The sequence below is a fragment of the Carettochelys insculpta genome, chromosome 5 (genome assembly GCF_033958435.1).
Source record: "Carettochelys insculpta isolate YL-2023 chromosome 5, ASM3395843v1, whole genome shotgun sequence".
NCBI lineage: Eukaryota > Metazoa > Chordata > Testudines > Carettochelyidae > Carettochelys > Carettochelys insculpta.
The window spans coordinates 85,346,614-85,374,136 of record NC_134141.1 but is presented as its reverse complement, the minus strand read 5'-3'; the positions used below and the strand labels follow the sequence as shown (position 1 = coordinate 85,374,136).

The 27,523-nt window shown below is 40.9% G+C and overlaps 1 protein-coding gene across 1 annotated transcript in view; it reads right to left on the bottom strand.

The window, feature by feature from the left end:
* Positions 1-2,863: 2,863 nt before the first annotated feature.
* Positions 2,864-27,523, bottom strand: part of HMGCR (3-hydroxy-3-methylglutaryl-CoA reductase) — a 36,659-nt gene continuing 11,999 nt past the window's right edge. The window contains exons 7-21 of the mRNA XM_074995434.1: positions 23,678-23,784; positions 22,770-22,886; positions 22,390-22,541; positions 20,322-20,566; positions 20,021-20,190; positions 17,296-17,490; positions 16,469-16,520; positions 15,662-15,768; positions 15,345-15,502; positions 14,125-14,230; positions 12,870-13,040; positions 11,429-11,569; positions 11,169-11,327; positions 10,685-10,839; positions 2,864-9,835 (exon numbers count right to left, since the gene is read on the bottom strand). Of these exons, the coding sequence (XP_074851535.1) occupies positions 9,781-9,835; positions 10,685-10,839; positions 11,169-11,327; positions 11,429-11,569; positions 12,870-13,040; positions 14,125-14,230; positions 15,345-15,502; positions 15,662-15,768; positions 16,469-16,520; positions 17,296-17,490; positions 20,021-20,190; positions 20,322-20,566; positions 22,390-22,541; positions 22,770-22,886; positions 23,678-23,784 (2,090 nt within the window). The 3' untranslated portion in view covers positions 2,864-9,780. The remainder of the gene's footprint in view (positions 9,836-10,684; positions 10,840-11,168; positions 11,328-11,428; positions 11,570-12,869; positions 13,041-14,124; positions 14,231-15,344; positions 15,503-15,661; positions 15,769-16,468; positions 16,521-17,295; positions 17,491-20,020; positions 20,191-20,321; positions 20,567-22,389; positions 22,542-22,769; positions 22,887-23,677; positions 23,785-27,523) is intronic.

Here is a 27,523-nt window from a genome sequence, read left to right as displayed (position 1 = left end):
TAACTTTAAAGTGCTTGACACCATGTAATTTTGTTTTTTTAAAATTAAAAAAGAAAAAGGAGATATACCTGTCTCAGAACTGGAAGGGACCTTGAAAGGTCATCAAGTCCAGTCCCCTGCATTCACAGCAGGACCTATCACCATCCCCCATGGAGATGTTTTTGTTTTGTTTTGTTTTTGCAAATCTATTTGCCCTGATCCTAAATGGCCCCCTCAAGGGCTGAGGTCACAACCCTGGGTTTAGCAGCTTAATGCTCAAACTACTTAGCTATCCCTCCCCCAGAAACAGTTGGTAAAGAGAATCAAGAAAAAGTAGGATGGCTCTTAGTGTTTTATTGCAAATTGAAGGGAAACTAACATTAAAAGATATTCTTATGCGTAGCCAATATCACTAAATCTGTCTTGGAGAGATTAGATTTTCTACTATTTTAGTCACAGAGTACCTCAAGGGACACCATGATTTAGACCAAGCAAAGTAGTTACAGTCATGACTGTGTTATTCTTAAAGAGATGAAAACAAACTAAAACCCAAATGACATGACAGCCAATAAAATGGTTCTCCAAGTGGTTGCAGACATGTGTTCTACTCAGGTGTGCATGCATCCAGCGTACCAGAACCAAAAATCTTTTTGTTTAGCAGTACCTGACAGGTACTCGTGCCCTTTGGTCCTTCCCATGGCTATTTAAGGGTGGCAATGTCATGATCCCCTTCAGTTTCTTCACACTATGTTGTCTTGTTTGAAGTTTTTACCTCCTGGTTACTGTGAACATAGTGAGATTCTCTGTGAGTATTTGTAAATAGTTTAATTAGTGCTAACTCGGTAGGTAGGTAGGTAGTTTACTAGTTAGTTATTGTTTCTTAGTGTTTACTTGGTGGTATGCTCTAACCATGGTTTAAACACTGCCCACCGTAAGGGGTGGCTAGCCCAAATAGTGACCTACCTCCATACTCAGGCTATGGCTACTCTGTAGCCATAACTCAAAATACTTTACGCAATTTGTGCAATGCAAATTGTGCAGGTTATTTCAGGTTAACTTGTTTCAAACTTGGTGCTGTCTAAAGGGCAATGAAATTCGAAATAAGCTGCTATTTCACAGTTTCCACTACCCCTCTCATGATAAGGGGTAGTGGAAATGGAATACTGTACTCAAAATAGCACCACTATTTCTAACACAATGTTTAGATGCAGGATTGCCATTTCATGATACAAATGTAGCCCTAGCCTCAGGGTTTGTAATGTTTAGGAAAGGGGCATATTTAAAAAATTTCTCCATTTGCTACCTTCACAGGAAGACTCAGATGAACTGGCACTTAACACTCCATGGAGCATGCTAGGATGCCAAATTTTGCCTCAGGGTCTACTTCTGATTGCCTGGTTCACCTGTCTCTGGAGCCTTTGTGGGCATGTGGCAAGTTGCCAGATTCAGACTCTTCTCTAGAAAGAAGAAGATTGTTCACTTTCCTGCAGTCACTCGAGGAAGAGAAATAATATAATTAATTGGAACCTCCAAAACTCAGAGAGACTTTTACTCCTCTAGGAAGAGTGTGGGATATTACAACATCTTTCTTGGTATCTGAGATTGAACAGGGCCATCTTGCTGCTCTCCAGTGCTGAGACAAGATCACAACAGTACCATCCTGTCAACTCTGGCACCATCCATTGGATGACCACTGAGTCCAGTACCATTGTATCTTTTGACAGTGACAGTCTCGACACTACTGGCTTATCAGTCAATAGCTGATTTACTGTGCTTCTCTAGTCCCAATTTTATTTTGACTCAGGAGCCCTCTTCTGGGGTGGTACTCCTGGTGGTCCCAGCTCGGTCTGGATTGGTTCCTTTGACTATGAACTTTTTGTTTTCCTTTGTGTTAAGTAGGAAGATGCCCAGAGAGGTGAACCCAGTCCTGTCGTTGACACCAAAACATCTTTCATTGGTTCCAATACTGTGCTCAATCTTGAAGGACATGCTAATCCAGCCTCTGCATCTGAGGGACTGATCTCTGCTCTAGTAGTGACCTTTTCCCTGGTCCTGACTTCAGGCCTAGTTGACCTTCACAGTGCTGCATGTTATGCCTGAACAGTATGCAGAATTAGTAGCACTCAGCTTTTGCAAGCCTGGACCCCGCATGTATCTATCACTGCACTTATTGAATACCTCATAAATTAAAGGTGAACAAACAACATTGATTTATTGAACAGATAAGCAGTAATTAGGTAAACACTTCCAGTTGTCAAAAACAAATAACCATTTTCAGGTAAGTGCAGTCACCCCCACTCCACGATCACTCCCTAGCGCAGTCCTGGAGGGAGCCGCAAACCCCAGGTAAGGAGGGGGTTGGGAGGCTGATGGCATGCCTCTCAGAAATGCGTTCTCAGGTGCATGACTAGATGGAAAACACTGTCTTCTTTCTTCTGTTCTTCTCTGCTTGCCTGGAGAGAACGGTAATATACATGAAGGTGGATCACTTCACTCCTGTCTTGTCAACTGGAGTAAACAAAACTCCCGGCCTACTAAGCCTCCACACCGCCCTCACTGATCACCCTAGCTACCGGAAGCCTCCTCTGATTCTCCTGCCCAACTGTCACAGGGGCCATCTGAGTGAGCAAGCTCTCCGGCCTGTGAAGTCTCACAATGCCGTAGCAGTGCTTTGCTCTGTCCACCAGGGGCCTCCTCTGATCCTCCTGCCTGAGGGTCTGACAGAGGGGTCACAGAGCGAGTGCCCGGAGTGGAGTGTTCCACCTCCTTTTATAATCTCCTGTCTCCGGGCAGATCTCTGATCATATGACTCCTTTTTCCCACCTTGGGATTCATGCCCTTTTTTCTGAGGGGGCAGTGACTCAGCAATTTCTGGACTCCATCTCAAAAATGGATCCCAGCAGGGACTCTATTTTGAGGAACTATGGAGACCCTGTTCATAATAATCTTAGTTAACCAACCCCAAAAATCACCCTTAACATGCATGTAGGCATGGCTTCAGACTTTCAGCCTATGCATGCATGGCCTATAATACTGACTGTAATGTTGATGTAGCAGTGAACTCCCAGTGGATTGGGGTACTTGGTAAACCTGACAAGTTTAGCCTTGTGCTACCTAGACTATTGAGGCAGATGGTTTTTGTCTTATTCAAACTCAGCTTTTCCTACTCCACTGCTTCTAGGGGGCCAGTATCACAAGACACCTTAAGAAGGCTCAATATTGGTACTGCAATTGATATGGGGACAGGCATTCTTGGGGCAGTACTTTACTAGTGTAACCACTTTTCTCTCTTCCCAGGGTTACTTGGGAACTGGCAGCACACAGTTATAGAATCACAGAATCATAGAAGAGTAGGACTGGAAGGGACCTCGAGAGGCCATCAAGTCCAGCCCCCTGCCCTCATGGCAGGACTAAGCATTTTCTAGACCATCCCTGAAAGCCATCTATCTAACCTCTTCTTAAATAGCTCCAGTGATGGAGATTCTACCACCTCCCTTGGCAATTCGTTCCAGTGTTTGATCACCCTGACAGTTAGGAACTTTTTCCAAATGTCCAACCTGAACCTCCCCTGCTGCAATTTCAGTCCATTGCCTCTTGTTCTATCCTCAGAGGCAAGGAAGAACAAGTTCCCTCCCTCTACCTTATGACACCCTTTTAAATACCTGAAAACTGCTATCATGTCCCCCCCTCAATCTTCTCTTTTCCAAACTAAACAAGCCCAATTCTTTCAGCCTTTCTTCATAGGTCATGTTCTCTAGACCTTTGATCATTCTCGTTGCTCTCCTCTGGACCCTCTCCAATTTCTCCATATCCTTCCTGAACTGCGGTGCCCAGAACTGGACACAATACTCCAGCTGAGGCCTAACCAGCGCAGAGTAGAGCGGGAGAATGACTTCTTGTGTCTTGTTCACGACACACCTGTTAATGCATCCTAGAATCATGTTTGCCTTTTTCGCAACAGCATCACACTGTTGACTCATATTTAGCTTGTGGTCCACTATAACCCCCAGATCCCTTTCTGCTGTACTCATTCCTAGGCGGTCCTTTCCCATTCTGTATGTGTGACACTGATTGATTGTTTCTTCCTAAGTGGAGCACTTTGCATTTGTCCTTATTAAACTTCATCCTGTTTACCTCAGCCCGTTTCTCCAGCTTATCCAGATTCTTTTGAATTATGACCCTATCCTCCAAAGAAGTTGCAACCCCTCCCAGCTTGGTATCATCTGCAAACTTAAGTGTACTTTCTATGTCAATATCTAAATTGTTAATGAAGATATTGAACAGAACCAGTCCCAAAACAGACCCCTGCGGAACCCCACTAGTTATACTTTTCCAGCAGGATTGAAAACCATTAATAACTACTCTTTGGGTACGGTTATCCAGCCAGTTGTTCACCCGCCTTATAGTAGCCCCATCTGAGTTGTATTTGAATAGTTTATTGATAAGTATATTATGTGAGACTGTGTCAAATGCTTTACTGAAGTCTAGGTATACCACATCCACCGCTTCTCCCTTATCCACAAGACTTGTTATTCTATCAAAGCAAGCTATTAGATTGGTTTGACATGATCTGTTTTTAACAAAGCCATGCTGGCTGTTCCCTAGCACCTTACCACCTTCCAAATGCTTGCAGATGATTTCTTTAATTACCTGCTCCATTATCTTTCCTGGCACAGAAGTTAAGCTGACTGGCCTCTAGTTTCCCGGGTTATTCTTGTTCCCCTTTTTATAAATGGGTACTATATTTGCCCTTTTCCAGTCTTCTGGAATCTCTCCTGTCTCCCACGATTTACCAAAAATGATTGCTAAAGGCTCAGATACCTCTTTTATCAGCTCCTTGAGGATTCTAGGATGCATTTCATCAGGCCCTGGTGATTTGCAGACATCTAATTTTTCTAAGTAAATTTTAATTTGTTCTTTTCTTATTTCAACTTCTAAGCCTACCCCTTTTTCACTAGCTTTCTCTATGTCAGGCATTCCTTCAGATTTCTCAGTTGTGTGTCTGTGCACCTGTTGGGTTCAATATTAAAGGAAATCCTGAATGTCTCAGTGGTAATGTTGGATAGTTAGGAATCCCCTTTCCATTCCTGATTTATAAAGCTCTGTAAAATGGCACTGCTACCACCTTGCTGGCTCTGTACATACTTAATGGTGTGCCTTTGGAAACTTCCAGGAAATTTATTTCAGTTATAATCTGGATTTAACTCCCACACCACAATTATAAATAGTACGTATCTAATAGACCACGTAACAATCAACACGCACCTTTATTTAACAACTTAAGGAGACAGGGTTACATACTAAACATGAATTAAATCAATTAACAATGTACACAGAAATGAATGAAACATAACTGGTGTGTACACTACCACCAATTATCCCATCCTGAAGTATATACTCTTTAGTTATCAAAGTTCCGGGTACTTGCTTGCATTGCCATGCAGCTGTTGTTTACTGGATTGCAGACAGCTCGGTGAGGGTTCTGGGTGTCAGTCCAGACAAAGCAACAAGTAGAGGCTGGAAGCTCCTCTCTGCCCGCAGAGAGATGTCACGAGCCACGTGCCGCTGGAGAATCCCTGTAGCAGCTCTGGGGAGGGGCCAGAGAAGAACCCGCAGAGCTGGTCAGTGTCCTCAGGCATACAAGCACACATGGCTGCTGCAAAAGGGCAAAATGCCCCAAATTTTTGGGTGCCCTGTGCAGCTGCGAATTACACCATAGGAAAATAGACATTTTTCACTTGTAAAAAATTGCTTCCCTTTGTGAGGAGAGCTTTTAATGATTAAATTTGAGAGTAGGACTCCCTTTGGGGAGGGAGTCTTCTTTTGGCAAGTTTAAGATTAAGGGCTTATTTCCAAAAATTATTGTGAAACCAATAATAGTGTAGCTTTATATAATGATGGGAGTTATCAAAGGGCAACATAATTTTGTTTAAGGAAAGGTGGAGCTTGCTGGCTGTTAGTAATAAACTGTTTATAATTGTGCCAAGTAAGCAATTGTAACTGAAGCCTATGAAATAAAATATTTTAAATAAGTTACTTAGAAGAAGCTATTTCAGTATTTGTTGTACAATGGACCAATTACAAATATTAAGAATCTTAGCTCCAGTTAAATCCCACTGTTCAAAATTTAGTCCCTGTCTCTTTTCCATGAATACATGGTCCAACAGAACTGTTAAAATATTGTTACAACATTCCCATATTGCAAAAACTACCTCAAGATTTTAAAATTGAATCCCTTTGCAGTGTTTCTTAACTTTCTCTCACCAATCTATGTCAAAGTCCTGGGGACATTTTCCTTGGGTTGGTTTTGTTTCTTCAATCTTTCACATTTTTTGTTGCTATCTATAATAGCTTGATTATATAGAGGGATAAAATGAGTTATGGAGAGTTTGCTGTGTAAGCAGGATAGCAAGGTGCGTGGAGAGGAAGGGAGGGAATGCTCACGTCAGAGGTTTTTATACATCTCTCCTTATTTCCATGAAATTGTAGCGTAACACGCTTTTTTCAGCTTGTTCAAATTCAAACTGGTCACTTTTTCTCTGGGTTCATGCCTTTGAGATTGACTTAAGTCTCAATTTGGGTTCCTTAATGTACAGTATGCTTAATGAACGTGTAACATTTCTTTAATTGCCTTTATTCTTCTGCGGGCAGGAAAACATTACATAACTTTTCAACTTTGTTTTAATTCTTTTTATTCAGTCCAGTTTTAGAGATGCTCCTTTTTTGTTAGAGTTTAACAGGAAATTAGTTCAAAAAATCCAAATGCTTCTCTTTCTTTATATAAACAGTTCTTAAGGCATTGATTTAAAGCAAAATAACTTGGACAACTATTTAAGCTAAAGACTTCCTCCAAGAAGATTTTTCTTTCAAAAAAATATTTTGAGCAATGATTTTTCATCTTCCTAATTTGGGTAGAAAAAATTGCTTGAACATTGAAGTAATTAATTTATCATTAATATATAAACACTGTTCTTAAATGGAGTTGTAAATAGTTTATCAACGTTGTTACATTCCATGTTGGTACATTATACATTTTAACATTTATGTAGTAATGATATTAGGAGCTTTGCATTTAGCTAACATTTGTGCAGATACATTTCACAAAGGTGTTTATATTTCACTATTTAAAAATAAAAAGATTAAAAGATTTCCAACTACAAATGTTTTTTTCCTGGAGTTTGAGACACTGTCAGAGATCTTTCTTTAAATTAAGGTGGGGTTGGTAGAGGCCCACTTTATTCCTAGATTTATTGCTTTGATAACATAGTCCTACATTCCTTTTTGAGATATCTTTGTCTACAGGACATTGTTTTGATTTGTTTCTTGACCCAAGCTCTTTTAAAATTACAATTATTTTGTTACTGCTATTAAACTTCTACTAAATATGTTGTACAAAGCATAAATTTCAGTAACCAATGTATCTTTTAAATATAGCAGAAAGGAAACTAGTATAAAAACTTAAAGCGAGTGTAAAATGCAGCTTTTCTGAATTTGTGTAATGTGAGGCTATGGACTAAGGAAGAGTTGGCTTCATATTTGCTTGTCCTTTGGGAGACAAACTAGAAGCCTTCTGTAAGCTTTTTGGTTAGCAAGAATATTTCCTAGTGGAGGACCCATTGGAGCTTCACTTGCAAGCAGAAATTGGGCTGGAAGAAAGATGTCGATGGAAACTTCTTGTAATGCGCATCCAAAGTTTATGGGCTGGGCCCTGCGCTGGCCATCAGAGGGGCTGGTGCTGATGTGAGTCTCTGTTGGGGGGCTGGGCCAGGGAAGGGCCTGGGGCTGGCATGGTGTAGGGATCTGTTGGGAGGGCTACTACTGTATGGAAGTTCTTGAAACTATTTACATTTTCTTTATACTACCAAAGGACAGTATGTCAGAAATCCCTGAAATAGTAGTTTAGTAGTCAGTTATTCTTAAAAATATCACAATTAAGCCAAAATGCTTTTCCATTGTTTTACTGAAACTGAAGGAAGTATTCTGTACCAAAATGTAAACAATTTAGTAACCGTACAAAATGTTAATTCTGCAAGACAGAATGTCAGTTACATTCACCAAAATGAACACTGAACCATCATTTATGGCCAGCTCAGTGTTACTTTAAATAATAAATCACAGGTTGAACACAAACATAAGTTTCAATTCTGCATAAATAAACTATTAATGACAATACTGCAAGAAGATAAACATTTATGATATTTACATGTTACTACAGCATACCTAGCATGTAGTATGTCTTCAGGCTTACATGACAGCTGCATGAAACCAATACATTAATATTAGAATTGAAGTTCTACAAAATGAATCCTTCACAAGTTATACTAAGCTTACACATTAGGAGAACTGCATTCTCTCTTTCATTGATGTCCCTGGAATGCCTTGGTATCCCCATAAAAAGCCCAAATTGTAGACACCATTCCCTCCAGTACGAAAAAACGTGTTCACATCCATTTATAACATTTTCTTTCAGTGATTGGATAGGATAACTACTGAGCAGAGTAACTTATCCTTGTTTTCTCAGTAGCAAATCAAACCAAAATTAACCTACCAAACACTTTTCTGCATAATATTAAGAAACACCCTATGTTATCTTACAGGCCCAAACACAGTATTTTAGTAGACAGTTACATTCATTGTATTTTTCTAGTGACATCATTTCAACAGACTCTTAAGATTTCATAACATGGAGAAAGTGGATTTTCAGAAAAGTCCCTCCCCAAAGAAAAACATTTAAAAAGAATCAAACATAAAAGCCAAAGGCAACACTAAAAACACATGATTTTTCAGGCTTTATTCACCTCAAGTTAAGCAGAGGCCAAACACCTATCTATCCCCTGGGGAAGAAGTGTCAACTGCCAAAAATGATTAATGTGCAAACAAACTGTACTTCAAAAAGATGAGATTTTAAAAGTGTAAACATCTGTTTTTGATTTGCTTCACTTGAATCCATTCCTACTTACAGAAAAACTTACGTAAAAAAACTGTATTAAATCTCATCAAAGCTCTGAACTGCCTGACATAATTCTTCTGTCGATAGCATGAAAGTTGTAAAAAGCCACATTGCGCTATTTCTATCTGAACAAAGTGCCCAGACAGTTGAATGTAGTGGTTTCATACCCCCTATTAATGAATGTCAAACATTTCTGCACTTTGTAGCAACAGATTATCCTTAGAGGAAAAATAATTCAACTCAATTAGGGAGCCAATCTTTAAATCCAACAGCAGCAAGTAAAGTACTATAAATAGATCAGTGTTTCTACAAATTACTGTGATGCTCAATAAAAATACTCGTAAGACCAAAACTTAAATCTTGAGCAAACAAAATTAAAATCAGATGCTCGTGGAAGCAAGGAGGCTGTTACCACTTTATATTTAAGCCTACTTTGTTGACCAGAAAACAAAAAATGTACAAGGAACATTACATACAAACCCATTTAACCATATCATCTTTTCAAATATACAACAAATTACACTATAAAACTTGTTTTCCATCTCAGTCATTGCTGGGAGTTCACTGGTCAAAATGACCTCAATCCTTCTGTAATGACATAAAGCTGACCCTTAGAAGGGCATGCGCAAAGTAAGAGAGGTACCAAAAACTTTAAAACCATGTTCAAGACATCTGGGATATCCATAAAGGAAGTGATTTTTAACTGCGGAAGAAAGTCAACATCACAAGGAGGATTTTCGTCCATCAAAAGTCCTTGTACTGAAGACTGCCTTCTAAAATTCATAAATATATGTTACTCTTTATTTCTGGTCAATTGCTATGGCAATGATTCACTTCAACACTCTTGACATTCAAGCTGTGTTCTTGGTACAGGTTCCTTGAAGATCTTGTAGATTTATTTTTGACCTAACAAAAATAGTAGGATAAGTCAAGTGGAGTCAGCACGACATATCTTTCACTGTTTCATGTACTGTCTACTATATATCTTAGAAATATGCATCTGTCTGTCCATCTGTGAGTCCATTTGTTCAAGAACTCCTCCTAAACAATAAGAGCTAGGACCACCAAATTAATATGCAGTTTTCTGTTATCATAATTTAGAGCAAGAACAGGGACAGTTATGCTCAGCAATGACCACAGGGAAGCAGTGAGTAGGGGGTACAGTTATACTGCAGAGTGGGGAAGTGGGGGAGGGGTTGCACCTGTAAGAAAGTGCCCAGCTGGGGCCCCTGTGCCCCAAAGCCTCTGTCCAAATCGCTCCTCTTGACCCCAGCACTGGACCCCTGAGGGCAGGAGATAGTCCTGTTACCCAGCAGATCCATGGGGGAGCAGCCAACAGGCAGTGCAGCCCCCATCATCCAAGGGGCTCCCCTGAGCCCCTTCAAACTTCCCAACCCCCTGCCTTAACAACTCTCACCTCTCCCTAGCCTGTCCTGAGCCACCCACCTCCTCTGCCCTGATTCCTACACCCCACATCATCTGTCCAGAGACATGCACCCCCTGCCCAGAGCCCTCCAGCCTGACTTCTGCACCCTTTACCTCCTGCTGTTAGTCTCCCCACAACTCTGCCATGAATCCCTACTCACCCTCCCAATCCTGACTCCTGCACACCCTCAGCCTCCTGCCTTGAGCCCCTCACCTCCCCAGACCCCTGCCCTGAAGGACCAGAGCAAGGCCAAAAAAATCTTCTCGTTATTACATATCATGCTATATGTGGGACATACAGAGAATTGTACTAAGCTTTGCATTTCTTACCTATTGTGAATCATGTGGCTTTTGACTAGATGTCCAGCTGCCAGTGCTGCCATTAATGATAATTCCCCTGCCATTACTGTAGCGCATACAATTTTCGCAAGCTGACGTGCGTTTTCACCAGGATTGTCTTGACTTGCACCCTGGACCCCTAGCATCTGTAGGAAAATATATCCAACATTACATTTTAAAGCCAAGTACTGGTAAAGGTAAATTTGTGTCAGTTAGAATAATTTAATAGTCTTAACTAAATTATGTGGAAAAACCAGATTTTAAGTCTCTCAGACATTAAAAAGTAGTGTTTAGCTTCAATTAAGATACATGGATACTCTTCAGAATTGTCCAGTTTGCCAGATCTTATAGCCTACTTAAGTTGGGGAGGGGGGAACCCTTGTCGTTATTACTTAGACACATGGTCTACAACAGAAGCAGGATGAGTTTTGATTTAATGGAAGGTTATTTTAATTTTCTTTTATGCTTTTTTTACCTGCAAACAGGCTTGCTGTGGTAGCAAATTGGTCCCTCCACCAACTGTTCCAATTTCTATAGAGGGCATTGTGCAGCTGATATACAGATCTTCATTTGTGGGACCAGTTGTCTCCATCAGAGTGATGCAGTTAGAGCTGCCTACATTCTGTGCTGCATCCTTAAAGGCAGTACAAAGAACATTTAGCGCAACTATCTTAAGAACATATATGTAAAAATAAATAAATCAAAACCCAGCAGCATTGTAGACTGACAACTTACCTGTCCACAAGCGATGTAGATAGCCGTAACAATGTTTGCTGCGTGAGCATTGTAACCTCCTATGCTACCAGCCATTGCTGAGCCCACCAAATTTTTGTTTATATTAACCTCAACCATAGCTTCAGTAGTAGTCTTCAAGACCTAGAGAAAGCATATTGTTTTGACTATACTTTTCATTAGCCAACAATACTAACCCATGCTATGATTCCATGGCTGAGGAACTTGCCTCAGAACAGTTCTCAAACAGTAGGTTTACACAGTACAGTTATTTCAAAATAACAGCTGTTATTTCAAAAATACTAACCTAGCATCTAGATGATGCAACCACTATTTTGAAATAAATTTGAAACAACAGTGGACTTATTCCAAAATTGGTAAATCTCATTTCATGAGAAATAAGCTATTATGTAACACATTTGTGTGTAGTAATGTTATTTTGGAATAAGCTGGTTCAGGATAGGTTTTCCTGAATAGATTTTTTTGAAATAAGGCTGCTGTGTAGACAGACCCAAAAATGTAGACTTTCATTTAAAAGAAAATAATATTAAGCTCTTATAGTTGCTAAAACTTTCCAAACCTGAACAAAATGCAAACCAATGCACATATACTTGCTTCAGTCTGCAGTAAAGAGATATTTATATCAGTCTGGAGATATCCTGAAATAAATACACCTAAAAGGTCCAGTGAACACCTGATTTTTAATGGAATGTTGACTTTAAATTCAAAACTGAAGCGACAACCAAAATAGTTTGGTAGCAACAGCCTGTTAATGAGATACAACAATACCAACCTGCCTCCAAGGTCACTTATGATAGCAAAACCCCTCAACTGTCCCCATCCCAGCTATCCACAACCTCCAGCTTCCCTCAATGATGTTACACATTTTTAATACAAAATTCTGTAGTAGAATTGAAAGTTAAGTTCTGGGGCACTACAACATAAAATATCAAATTAAGTCACAAGAAATACTGTTTGTATTGTTCATTTTCATATTTAATTCAAAAAGCACCTCTTTAGGTCCCAAAGAACTTCTAGTCCTGTGCACTATGACATGTAGCAAAACACAGGCCAACTGCTTCAGATTAATCTGCCATGGTGTACCCACAGGACTGGTTATAAAGGTTATTAAAACTGAGCTGAATATCAGATAAACTACTTAAATGGTCAGCTTTAATAGAGTGTAGAATAGTTCTTCAAAAGAAAGTATGCAAAACACACCACTTCAGACACTTAAAATTACACAGCACAGAAGTATCCTGAAGGAAAAATTCTCTACTAGTAAGTCATTTTTATCTATAACTTCCATGATCCTCCAATAATGCTCAAAGAGAAGGTGATCATTATGTACAATTTATAAATATCAAACTGAAGTTAATTTTTTATAAAAGGAGTAGCTTGGATAAAAATAAGAATTCCCAAAATGAATCAAAGCGGTACTTACTTCTCTGACCACCTTGGCTGGAATGACTGCTTCACAGACAACAGACTTCCCCCTTCCTTCTATCCAATTTATGGCAGCAGGCTTTTTATCTGTACAATAGTTACCACTAATAGCTAGAACCTGGAGATCAGGAAACTGTTCTTGCAATCTTGCAAGTGCCTTTTCGGTACCCTGACAGAAGCAGATATAAATGAAGTTTTTAACTCCTCTCGAGGGCTACATTATAAACCACTTGAAAAATTTACATTTTACTAACCATTATGGATACAATAAGACATGAGAGCTAGACTGAGCCTTTAGACTCAGCCCCTTTGCAAGGGAAAGCATATAGCTATGTTATCTCAAGAGCAACAATGGGAAAGAATTGTTCATCACAGAGAAACCTCTACTCCCCTTTTTGGTAAGAGGGGCTGGTGCATAGGGATAATATAATCAGTGCTTCACCACCCGTCTCATTCACTTACTCCCACAGAGGAAAAAGGGAATTCACAAGCCCTTGCTCCTCTGTACATGCATGGTGTCTCATCTGGAGAGATCCTATATGGCTGCACAGGTGTGCAGAGGCCCTGCCCTCACTAACTCTCCAGCGTGGCTGTACAGGACCAGAGAACACGAGTACTTAGCAAGACATGCGTGCATGCATCATAATAGTTTGGGATCAGTTCTTTTCTTTATTCTGGATTGGGCAAAGAAGGAGAACCTGAGTTGAATGTGTTTCCCTGCACAAAAAGGGCAGATATTATTAATATTGTAATTTTAATCCTTACATATTTACCATTTTATATCACTAGAGACACTGGTTTGCCCTAGATAAATTGCCGAAGGTAAATAAAACAAAGGTACAAAAAAAATGCAATGTCACATGGGAAGATGGTTAATAAGAATGAAGTAGAAGTAGGATTAAATCAGTTTAATTTCTGACTCAGGTAAGACTATTTTATCTATTTTAGATTTAAGCACTTCAGGGAAAGTAAATTTTACTCGGAAAAGCACTATGAATCCAATCACACGGATTCTGGATGGCCCTTATGCAAGCATGCCCCAAAAAAGGAGAAGGGGAGAAGATGAAGGGAGGGAAGTGAGGAAACTGGTTTCCTTGTTTTCAGTCCCTGTATGGTAAGGTAAGACAACCTAACTCAAAGTTAATTTAGTGACAGTGTTTAAGTTTTTGGGTTTCCCCTTTCCCTCACCCTCCCCCCACCACCAAAAAAAAACAAAAAAACACAACTATATAGGATTGAAGACTGGACCTTACTTTTGAGATCATGTTCATTCCCATTGCATCCCCAGTTTCAGACTGAAAACGGATATAAAGGTTACGACCAGCCAGAGTGACGTGAAGCTTTTGCAGACGAGCAAATCTGTAAATAAAAAGGAATCACCTAATTTACCATTCCTTTTCTCGCTAAAGATTATTTTTCAGCTGCATATGATAGTAAGCATTTAGCTCTGGATTACCCTGCTAGGTACCATGAACAATGCATGCATGCTCCACTCCTACTCTATGCTCAAAACTATGCCCAGGCACAGTGTCCTCTGACTGCTGACCCAAAACAAGTTGTGAAGGAAGTTTAGTACTTCTGAAAGTATGTACTGGTTTGCTTAATTTTACCAGCCCTGCAACTCAAGAAATACAGGCTCTTACTACTGTAGTCATCTAATTTCAAACAATCACTCCCTCCATCCATCCCTCCCCAACAAAAATAAATTCAGTTACTGAATACTAACCACTAAGAGGGATTTAGATTTAAAAGTCATATATATATCTATATATAGAGGGCCTAAAGCAGTGATAGCCTTGCTGGAATATGCTCCTGTGTACTGCTGACCTCCACATGCTTTTGTGAAAAGTGAATCTGCTGATCAATACTGGAAAAAAAAAATCATTCTTTGATTTTCCAGAGATAATATGCAACAACAAATCTGGGGAGGGATGGAGATAAGAGAAGGTATGGCACTCATGCTTAAAATCATGTTATTTTTAATACTACTATGCTTTTCACTACCCTGTCAGTTCTGGCATTATAATGGTCAATATTCTTTTTAGCCCAAAAATTAGAGAAGAACATATTACATAATTTGAAAGATGAGATTCCAAATTGTGAGATGCTATACAATACTGGTTCTAATTCTGCAAGTGCAGGATGTAATGACCACTGAAATCAAGTCAGAACTGACGTGTGTGTGTTTCACGGTGGTAACAACTATTAACAGTAATCAAAATAATACTATTTTAACTTCCCTTTACCTGCTGTGATTGAATTCCTTATGTTCTTAGGGTATATATCATTTGTTGCCGTAATGGGTAACCAGATACTGGACACGAAAGATGTTGCTGATTACTTAGATCAAAGTTATGTTGGATCCCTGAATCCAGTATCATTTTGCATAGTAGTGCACATAAAGCTGGAAGAGTTGTATATTTCATTGTAGATTTACATCAATAAACACTTTACAGAAAGCCATTTTACTAACCTACTTGTGCTGTCAAATTCGTCTTTGATAATTTTAAACCCTTTAGAATTTTCAAGCCAAGCCTTCACTTCTGCGGACTGGCAGGCAGTGGGTAACCTTACAACAGGTCCTCGAGTCATCCCATCTGCTAGAATACAGCTATTTGCTCCTCCACCAAGCTAAGACCAAAGGAGAAAATGAGTAAGATTAATGGGAATTATTGATATTTTTAAAAACGTTAGTAGGTATTGCTCTTGCATAGTTCAGTTAATTTTATATTAACTGATGGGCTCTTAAGCAAGGCAAGGACTTAACCACTCAAGACTAATTTTACTTACACAAATAGCTCTGCACCCTCTGTTTGTGCTTGCTACCAGGCAGCCTTCTGTTGTTGCCATTGGAACTTGAAACTCTTTGCTATCCAGACAAAGTGGACCAGCTACACCTATAAGGATGGTAACAAAGAGGTATGAACAGAGACAGCTATTATCTCATGCATTACAAGGACTGTCTCCCTTCCTTTGATGTTTGTAATCATATCAGGCAAGACATGTAACATCCCCCACCCTTCACCTCCCTTCTTCAGTTCCATGTACAGCAGACCCTCGCTTTACATGGACTTGACTTAGTATTTTTATATTAATATGAGTTGAGTCTGGGGGGACTCTATTTTCTTGTACCCTACCTCATTGCTTACCTTGTGCTGTTGGCTGGCTCAGGGGCTCCTTAGGAGGCAGCTCCTGCCTTGCAGCCACTCATTTCTGCAACACTGGGGGTGGTGAGGGGCAGACATGGCTGGAGCTGCCCAGGGCTCCAGCACCACAGCTGCAGCTGCTACCACCCAAGCACCCCATGTCTAAGCCGTGCCGTGGCTGGAGGGCGGTGGGGCACCATGGCTGTTGCACATGGCTGGTGACTAGAGCAAGAGGTGCCCCACCCACCCCTAATTTGGCCCCCAGACACCTGCAGGGAGAGCTGGAGCCACCCATTTTACTCAGCCAGGGGAATTCCCAGGATCTTTCACCCCCCACCCCCAATTTGCGCAAATATTGCCCAGTGAGTATGGACTAGAAATGCTATAGATCTGAAGAAGTGGGTCTGTCCCACAAAATTATTAAACTGTTAGTCTTTAAAGTGCAACATACCTACAGGGATGGGCATATATCCGATCACATTTTCACAGCAAGCTCCCATTACCTTTGGGGAATTTAAAAAAAAAAAACACACTTGATTTAGCAGTCATGAAAAAACACACCACTTTTATAACTTGCTGAGAATTTGATAACTAATCGTCATCAAATAAATCAAAATTAACCTACTTATCAACTGGCTTATCAATAAATTGCAACATTTTTACAGTTCAATGTTTTCTATTGTGAACAAATGTTGGAAATATTTAGTAAAGCTAAATTGTAATCTTTTGAAATTCACTGACATGTTTAATCATTGAAGTATTGCATAGTAACAAAACTGCACAAAGTTTTTTTTTATATTAGTGAATTCTATGTACTTGGATCCATTGGGAAACTTACTGTACAAAGTGAACTGTATTAAAGTAACAATCTGGATTCTGAATAACAACTAAACTCATGTTTCCATTCATCCCAGTAAACTCAGTTGTCCTATTATCAAAGCCTTACATTTACTCAGATTAGGGAACTGCATACATAAACATGTAATTTTCCCTTTTGATCATGTTATGAAACTGATCTGGACTTTTCCATTTTCATTTAAAAAATATGAAGTATCTGATGCTTGTCTTGTGAAATCTTTCAGATGTGAACTGAATAAATATCCATGTAGTCTGTGTTTGTATGAAGACAGATTGAAAGTATAGTTGACAGATGTTTCTCAGTTCCTTGGAAGTGGTACACATGAATTCAAATTTTGAGAAGAATTTTAGGAAAAAAACAAAAGTAGTCGCCTTAAAATATAAAAATTTAATTCCCTCATTTGTCTCCATTATACCTACCAAAGAATAATTGTAATGCCTGTAAGGAAGATATTGTAGGGATGAAGGTTCAGAGAGCTTCTGAGATAACACCTGTCTGCGAATAGATACACCACGTTCCTGACTTTCCATCAAAGTTTCCAGTTTGTAAGCAGGAATATGCTTAGCATTAACTAGGTTTATGACTTCTGCATCAGTAAGGAATTTTGCACCTTTCTAGAAATAAAAAAAAAAAAAAGTTGTATTTATACAAACTGCAATACAACTCTTATGTTCCCAGTAATATTTGTTTTCAGTATGGTAAAGGATATTGTCCTCTTTACTTTGCAAATCACACCCAAAGAATTTTTTTCGTTGTTAACAATAAACTGCAGCATACAAAGAAAATCGTTCTAAATGAATTTCTCGTCTTTATTAATCATGAATACACGTAAAATCAAAAGCAAAGGAACCAGAGATCCCAGCTGCAATTTAAACTCATAAAATGTGAGATTCAGAATAATGCTTTTACTCACTGTAAATATATTGTAGTACATGCTTACCATCAAATAACCTGCACTATCTAACCAAACGAAAGAGTTGAGTACAGTAGACCTTTGCCTTGTACAGGAATTACATTCCTGGGAAACCAGATGTAGTTTGAAATTCATGCAAGTTGAGTGGGGGCAGGTCACCAGCTCAGCCCGAGCTGTCACTGTGGCAGGGGCAGGCGATCCCCATGTGAAAGGGGAAGAGAGCTGGCAAAGCACTTTGCTAGCAGAACGATTTGCCCCAGGGTGCTGCCATGGGAGAGTGGGAAGAGAGAAGGGGAATTCCCCCTGTTAAAGGGCTGGTAAGCTAGCAGAGCGCTTTGCTCCACCAGCTCAGTCCTAGATACTGGCAGGGGGTGGGAGTGCTTTGCTCTACCACCAGAGCCCCAGGGTGCTGCTGCCGGGGGGTGGGCAGGGGATCCCACGTAACAGGGCTGGTAAGCTGGTGGAGCCCCAGGATGCTGCTGCCAGCAAAGCACTCCATCTGCTCTCATCCCCCTTGACAGGGGATTGCCTCCCTCCCCCGCCTGCGGCCCCCACATGGCAGCAACAGCAGCTAGTACTGAGCCAGCAAAGGAAAGTGCTCTTACAGCTTACCAGTCCTTCAACAGTCCTGTTAAGGGGGATCCCCTGTCATCCCCACCACCCCATGGCAGCTCCCTGGGGCTAAGCTGGTGCAGAAAAGCATTCCACCAGCTCTCTTCACCCTTGACAGAGGGATTGCCTGCCCCCACCCTGGTGGCTCCCTGGGGCTGCAGTTTCCACTGGGGCCGCCCTCTAATTGTCTTAACACGAGATATGCACAAGTCAAATGCATGTATCTAAACTTCCATTACGAAAATTAATTGCTTTTTCCAGGATGAAGGTAGACTTTGACTTTAAACACTACAGGGCTGACCCTCAGGTAGCATGAATTACCATAGAACGACTGAAATCAGTGTATGCCATTTGAGTCTGTGTGTACTGATCTAAAGTTAACAGGTTATGTGCAAGTTTATACATGGAAATTCTGTGTAAAGTACGTAATATGGGGAAAATCTGATGGTCTGTAACAGTTTTCCCCAAACTGTGGGGAGTGCCCCACTAGAGGGGGGGCATGGAAGAATATTTGAGGGGAGCCCCTGGCAGGGTGGACAGGCGGGCTAGCCCCCTACAAAGAATGGGATGGGAGTGACACCCCACTTTGGCCTCAGCTCTGCTCCAGCCCTGCCCCCAGCATAGGCCCAGAATTCTGGCTTCACTCCCAGTCCTCAACCATAGCTCTGCTCCTTGGCCAACCCTAGACTAGGCCCCTTGCTTGGCTGTGGCTCTGACACCAGCCTCATCCCCCTTACCCCTATCCACACCTCTCTTCCCACATCCCTGCCTTCCCTCCCCTTCCAAACCCAGCTCCTTACGGCAACTCCCATGAGGGAGACATGACTTTTGGGCCCAGGGCCAGAGGGAAAAGAAGGTGACATGAAAAGTTTGGCAAACACTGGTCTGGATGAAGCATGATATTCTATCACATGGGGAATCAGAATCCAGAACTGCTATACTGCAGTAGACACACATACTTCAAGATTTCAGAGAGCTTGAATGTTAAGGGGGAAGGAAACTGAGCCACCTTTAATATGTGTATTGATAACACTTTAGCTCTTCACAAGTGGGAAAGCTACTGTGATATGGAATGTTTTGTGGGGGAAATATGCTAAGGAATCTATTTGTTATAAAAATGGGCAAAAACTGAAGTTTTGGCTGTACACGTTCAAGAATCACAACGTATCTCAACAACTGAAAAGCAAGAATTGACTGGACAAGAAATGATTTCTGAAGTGCATTTTGCAATGCGTGTATATAAAGAGTATAAACTACTATTTACACATACATTCAGCTGTAAGAGCAATGCAATTAATTGAAGAATGCATTCACAAACAATGGTTTCACTGTGAAATTTTAAAATACTCCTTGGGCCTGTCTACACTACCACCTTCCTTCGAAGGAAGGATGGTAATTAGGGTGTTGGGAGTTTACTAATGAAGTGCTGCCATGCATAGGCAGCACTTCATTAAGGAAATTCCCCCCCACGGCAACTAGAACTTCCAAGTACTGGCATGTGTCTAGCTGTGGAGCACCCACTGGTACTTCGAAGGAAGGTGGTAGTGTAGACAAGCTCCTTATGTTTTAGTTGTGAACTTGTCGGTGCAACTGGAAATCTTTTAGTTTTCATTTCTTACCTCTGGATTTCCAAGTATACATAAACATTCTTCAGTGGAGCGTGACTCTTTGGGCAACTCAATTTCAGGCTCTTTTCTATCAGCTGGAAAAGTAGCCACAGGGCTGCAACTACCAACCACAAATGTAGCCTTTGCTGGTGGCTCTGCTAATATAGGTTTTATGATGTCATCTGCATAAAAACAAATTAAAATTGGAATGCAAATTATAAAAATCTCAAACAGATTTAAGTTTTTTTGGTTGCAAAATAACCCAGCTAGGATCAGCTCAAGTACCTAATATGCCCAACTATACAACTATTACCTTCTCTGTCTTTGGAAATTACAGCCTCATCTACTGTGCTGGATTTCTGATTGTTTTTCACAAGTCCAAACTGTGTTCTGCAGCAATTATCAGGAATCTTTTTATGAACTATTAAGGGAGATGTTATGGGATTCTTCAGTGAGAGTGTGGACTCCGTCTCTGTCTGTTCAAAGAAGATGTACTTCACAGCAAGAAGAAGAGCTAAACCAAGAGTGATTACTTGCTCAATGTCCAAGCTGGCCATTCTGAAGGAGGATCAAATGATAAGTAACTGTAAATGTTTTGTGTATACAAAAAAAATCTGTATATCACTATAAACTCACACACTGCTTCAACAAGCAAGCAAGACTGGCAAGCCAATACCTAACAGTAAATGCTACAAAACTAACCTGCAATGTCAATATAATATTGTGTACATAGCTACACTTTATAGAACATTTAATTAAAACATCCCTTATGTTGAACATAATTTATGCAGTTATTAGAACTCCAATCACTCTACCCCCTTTATAAAGACATTAGTGGAGTATGGTACTTTAGAAAAAGAAACAGTGTGGCAGTTCAGGATGTCCGAGAAACAGTGGACACACCTGACACTTCTTTCACTAAATATTTACTAAATTACAATAGAAAGCAATTCTTATGTTGAAACCCTAGGAAAGAGAAACATAATACCAAATCACTCAGGAAATGTGCCATTCAGCAGCTAAATCACTAATTTAACAGTTATCTTCTGGTAAATGTAATGTGGTTTAATTATCTCTTGCCATTCGTAGCAGCTATTACAGTGAATACAGAAATTAAGCACTTAAGTAGGTAGGGGGAAATCGAGATTATGGGGCTAGTTTCAGAAGTGATAGGAATTCACTGCTCCCACTGAACTTTAATTGAGTTGTGACTTGTCACAAGATCTGACAATCAAGCCCATACTACTTTAACAGTAACATTAGAAAAATATTAATCATAGTAGCTATGTCTGCACTAGAGGGTTTTGTTGACAAAACTCAGTGTCCACATTAAAAACACTTTCTATTGACAGTAAATCAACAGAATGCAGAAGTTTTGAAGACAGACCTCTGCTTCTCCCCCACGAGGCACAGTGCCTTTCTTGACAGAATCTGTCAACAAAAAAGCTGTGTGGTCATTCCAGATGGCCCTTTGTCAACAGACATGGCTTCCGGGACACCAGGCAGCCCAAAGAAAGCAAAAAGCTTCCAGGACACCAGGCAGCCCTATCTGCTGTGCTTCCAGTTGGCTGTTCTGTCAAGAGAGCAGCTAGGCAGGCTGGCTGGTCTCTGCCAATGGAGTGGATCAACAGAGCGGATCAGCAGAGCGATCCGCTTTCATATCTGGTCGCAGTCTTTTGACAGAAGTTTTATCAGAAGATATCTTCCGACAGAAACTTCCGTTGACAGATCACAGTAGTATACACGTAGCCAGTGAGAGCACAGTAACAAGGACGCTTTTCTGTAGTCCTGGGGGATGGGTGGTGGATGTTTATGCGAAGCTGTGCATATGTTCCCAGAGAAGAGGTAAGCTGGTCTGAAAACCTGTCTAGACAATATCAAATATCATTAAATTCACAATCTCTCCACAATCAATCATCTCCAATTTTCCTGTGCTAGGTAAGGTGTGTTAAAAGATTTGTTTAGTTTAATAACTGGTATAAAAGATGCTGTATTTAGGAACTAATTTAAGAAATGAAATCTACTGTGGCACAATTGCAAAATTAAAAAATGATGCCACAGTTCCTCAGCCTAACTAAGGCTGCTCTGAAATATGCAAGCAATGGACCTAAGATAAAGTTATGGCATATAAGGGCTGCTAGTCCCTGGTTGCACCCTTTTCACCACAGCCAGACTGTGGCACTTGTACAGGAATGACCACGGAACACCAGGTCTCACAAGGATCTTCATATGTAGGGAATCCGACAGTCCCAGAGTGTATGGGTTATTAGCTTCTTTGCAAAGTATTCTCCCTGCAAAGTAACCTGAAAGCACCAGAGAATAAGACCCAGTAAGTGCAAGATGCAGGGGAATACTTAGAAAGACCCAAGATATTCACCCACCGAGAAAGATAAAATTGCCATAAAGAAACATTAGGTTCAATTCTCTTGGGTTCCTTTTCATCCATTCCCATTGAATTTTCTGCTGTACTATTTTGAGCAGATGGTTCTGCTATCCAGCGACTGTGAGCATGAACAAGAACCAGACCTAGAGACTTAAAAAGGAGAGAGGAAAATGAAATGTGTGTTTCCAGCTGTAACTAACCAACAAATGTAGTAACAAGCAGAATTATTAAAAAAAAAAAGTTTACTTTCCCATGTCCTCCTAAGCTTAAAACTACAGGCTGGTGTTAACAACATGCAGGAAATATAACTGTACAGCAACTGAGCAGTATTTGTGCATAGAAATACTTTCCTCTAAAGAAAGGGAAAACCCCACATACCATAATCATTTTAACCCTCTGAGTTACAGGGTTTGGTTTGTTTTCTTCTTCCTCCAAAACACGGGCAAAATGACTAAGTTGCCATATGGGACGCCCCTCACGACTTTCACGAGAAAGCTGTAATTAAAAAACAAGAGACCCTGTTCAGTGGATATATTTGAAGAAAAAGAGCAGCGAGCAAACTTTTTACTACTGCATTACTAAAGAATTTGGTTACTGAGGCTCTGTCAACAGAAGAAATCATACCATTATTATTTCCAACTTCTAAAAAGTACTGTATGCGAGATACCATTTTTGTTCAAGATATATCAGAACCAAGCAAGTTATAACTTTTTCACTCCTCTTGAACAAAGGAATAAATGTGTAATAGGATAAAAACGGTAAGGGTAAAATTAATTTGTTACAGTATGTAATGGAGTGGAAGATACCTGTGTGTGTGTGTGTGGCTCACAGAGGGTGTGAGGCTCCTGCTGAGGGTAACCCTGACGACGAGGTAACACCTTTGTACTGCAGACAAAGGAGGAGGTGGAGCCTGAGGGGTTTGAATTGGAACTGGGAGTTGGGATGCAGTTAGTCTGGGCTGGGACAGAGAGAGAGACAAAGGAGGGGGCAAGGCCCCAGCTCTGGGGGCCCCTCGGGGCCTCCTCTCCCCAACATGGATTGGACTGGCTGTCTCTGCCTGCTGTACTGACTCCTCTGTACGATGCTGTGTCCTGTCGGCTAATAAACCTGCTGTTTCCTGCTAAGTGAGAGACTCTCCTGCCTGCGGACAGGGTGCAGAGCTTGGGGGACCCCAAAGCCCCATCACACAGTACTTCTCTCTCATTATTAATTTATAGCTATTATAAAGAAAAACAAGAATCTAGCATTCAGTGAAGATGCTCTTACGTTACTGAGACTGGTCTTACCTCTAATACCAAGGACACACATGCTGGAAAGAAAGTCATGAAGACAAAGTAGTTGGCAAGAACAGACATGCAGCCAAAGCAGCACATGATTTCAAGCTGCCGCACTCCTATAATAGAGGAAAACATTCTTACATTTTGCATTCACATCTTACAATGTGTTTTCTTTATGCAGAAAAAATATTACAATGGTAGCACAACATTCAGCTGACTTTGGACATAATATATCCTGTACCTAGGCTATGTCTACACTAGCCCAAAACTTCAAATTGGCCATGCAAATGGCCCTTTCAAAGTTTACTAATGAAGCGCTGAAATACATACTCAGTGCCTCATTAGAATTCCGGCAGCCGCAGCACTTTGAAATTGACATTGCTCGCCGCTGCGTGGCTCGTCCAAACAGGGCTCCTTTTCGAAAGGACCCCGGCAACATCGAAATCCCCTTATTCCTAACAGAACATAGAAATTTGTATGGCCATTTCGAAGTTTTGGGCTAGTGTAGACACAGCCCTAGATTGTGAAAAATACATGCATTAAACAAGAATGATCTTGCATTTGTATTTCAACATCACTAAATATTTGTAATGTATCAATGTTGAAATATAAATGTAAGATTATGCTCTGCAAACGCAACATTAGGACTTACACTGTAAGATGTACTTTTAAAGAATAACACATTACAGTCATCTAAAGTATAAATTAGCATTAGTAGTAGTATCATTGCAAGATTGGTCCTAAATTTGCAGGCTTCAGATTGTGACTCCTCATTCATCTGTCTGCTAGAAGTTGATTTCAAAGTAAACTTTAATCTGTGATACTTGGGCAGAGGTAATCAGTCACGTATATAAATCAGGAAGAGTACTGATCTGTCACTATTCTCTTGTAAGCATTGTGCATATGAGCAGTTAACTCCCTTCTAAATTTGGCTTTATAACTATAAAAATGTTTTGAATGGGTTATGCTGAATATGTTAAATATTATGAGTATTTTCAGTCTGCCCGATGATCATTTCTGTAATTAGAAGATAACTGAAGTTTTCATTATGTAGTTTTTCTAAAGATATATTTAAATCACTCTGATCTGAAACTTAGAACTAGGAGGTTCAGGGGGCCAGATGCTTTCAAGGCTAAAAATGATAAAGGTTAGCTTTGTATAAGCACTAAACCATATATCACCAACAGAAGTTGGTCAAATAAAAGACATCATGCAACGTGTCTTGGAGGAAAAAAAGTAGTCATCTTCATTTTTCTGTTGTACAAACGTAGCCGTAAAGGTTTTTCTAATCCATCCCACTAAAACTGGTATTACATTAGAAATCCAGATCTTGTCTAGCCTAGAAGAGACTAGAACTACATCAACAATAACAGTATGAGACATGAGAAAGTGAGAGGAAGAAATTTTTAATTACACTGTTTGAAACAATGTTTTTGCTAACAAACAACTAACATTTTGGACAGAAGACATCCAAGTTACAGATTCATCATCTTTACTTTTTCAAGGGCTAAAAGCGTAAATCCTCTGAAATATCCAATAAAGTCTCACAGCAAAGCCATGAAAGACCAAGTGAACATGCCTGATACTTCTAAAGGTAAAAGCAGGGGAAAAGGTCTTATAAGCAAACACACAGACACTTTTAGGCCCTGTTTATCTACTATACAGTAGCCCCTCAATTTACGTGAGAGTTCCGTTCCCATGCACCCTCACATAACTGGAATTTCAGATAAGTCGGGGGGCAGGGGGCATCTTTTTTCCGCAGCAGAACGCAAATTCTGCAGTCTAGGAGCAGCAGGAGCACCTAGAGCATCTTTGGAAAGGTAAGTCCTGGGGTTGGGGGAGTCAGCTGGGGCCGTGGGAAGGAGGCAGGGGGGTTAAGCCTGGGGTGGCTTAGGGCTGCAGCGGGGATGGTGGATGGAGTTGATCCAGAGTTGCACATGGGGTGTTTGAACTGGGGCCGTGCAGGGGGTTGAACCGGAGCCAGTGGGGGTTTGGAACCAGGGTCAGGGGTGGTGAGCTAGAGCCACAGGTGGATGTTTAGCAGGGCTGGAGGAGTTTGAAGCAGGCTGCACGGGGCTGGAGGGTTGAGTCAGGGCTGGAAGGAGCAGGACTTTGAGTTGTGCTTAATTCATGTTAATGCAAGTTAAACGTAACTTGAACTCGCATATTTTGAGGGTTTACTGTATAATTTAGGAATGTGTCTGTCTGTCCATCGATCTGTGAGTCCATTTGTTCCAACTCCTTCTCAACTACAACAGCTAGGACCACCAAATTACGTATGCAGTTTCCTCCTACCATAACTTAAAGGTAGGATTTGGTTGTGCCAGGACAATGGGATGTGCCTGTAATTTAACTGTTTCTCATTAAAAGAAAAGGGACGCGTCTGATAGAAGGATAATTATGCTCAGCAATGACCACAGGGTGACAGTGAGCACAGGGAGAGTTATACTGTAGAGAGGGCAGCTGCACCTGTAAGAGACTGGTCAGCTGGGGCCAGAATTCTGTATGTTGCAGGCTGCTTGTTATGGGTAAGTGCCCCCTCCTGGCCCCAAAGCCTCAGCCCAAACCACCCTGCCCCCCCAACCCTTGGCCTCAGCACTGGAAACTGGGGGTGGGAGTGGAGGAGTCTTACCACCCAACAGCCTTGTCACCACAGCCCTCCCAGGAGCACCCAACAGTAGGGCAGGGAATCCCCAGCTGGTTGGAAATCAACTACTGGCTGGGGCTGGTCAGTAGAGGCTCCCCCTGCAAGGACCCACCAGTTCGGCAGCCAGGCCCCTTGGTAAGAAGCTGCCAGCTGGAGCTAAGCAGCACAATCCCAATTACTGTGACCCCCTTCCACCTCCCCTCAACTCCCAGGAGGAACCACAGCAGGGCAACAGGAAGGAGCTGTCAGCCAGTGCAGCCCCCGCTGCCATGGCTGCCCCCGAGAGGAACTGTCAGCAGAACATCACAGCCCTGGCCCCCACAGGGGAAGCTGATGGCTGGGCTGACCTCGGAGTTCTCATAAGGCCCCCCACTTCCCAATCCCTACCCTGACTCCTGCACCCCCTGCCTTGAGCCCCCTACCTGGTGCTCTGACTCCTGCATGTCCCACTCTCAGCCCCTTTTTACTCCCACAGTCCTGCCTCCTGCAGTTCCCAAACCCCCAGCCTCCTGCCCTAAGTCTCTCATAACTCTAGCACCTAGCCCTCATTCCTGTATCCTCCACACCTTCAAACCTGAAGGGTCTGAGCAATGCCAAATATGTCTTCTAGTACATCACAGAGAAGCAAAAGTTTTCAAATCCTCCTCTGCCCCCTTTTGACATTCCTTGGCAGGACAGAAATAAAGTTTTCTGAGTAGCATTCAATGCTAAAATGCAAGAACCCTAAATTCGGAGAAAAAAATGAAAAATTGCATTTAGCCCTTATTGTGGATTTATGACTTCCAAGTTATTTATTTTAAAATCAGTTAAATTATTTACAGCTCTCATGTTTAGTAGTTATATTTCCCAAAACAAAAATCTACTACAGAGCCTATGAAGACTAAACATTAAAAGGAAAAAAAAGGAACTAGAAGTTTCTTTGTCATTTTATACTTAAAATATATTAATAATCCTTAGCATGTAATTCATTTTAAAAACAGTCTTAGAACAATATGAAAGAGGGAAGTAAATGTTATTTCATACATATGTATTAAAAGTATAATGGATTTTAAAAAGTTTCACTATAGTGGAAGATTTCAGTTTATCCCAAAATAGTAAAGGAACAGTGTACAAAATATGACCCCAATCCTGTAAAGTGATCTGTGACATTTGTACCCATAAACTGTCCCACAAGAATTTTGTGAAAATCAGCATTTTCCTTCAGGCCA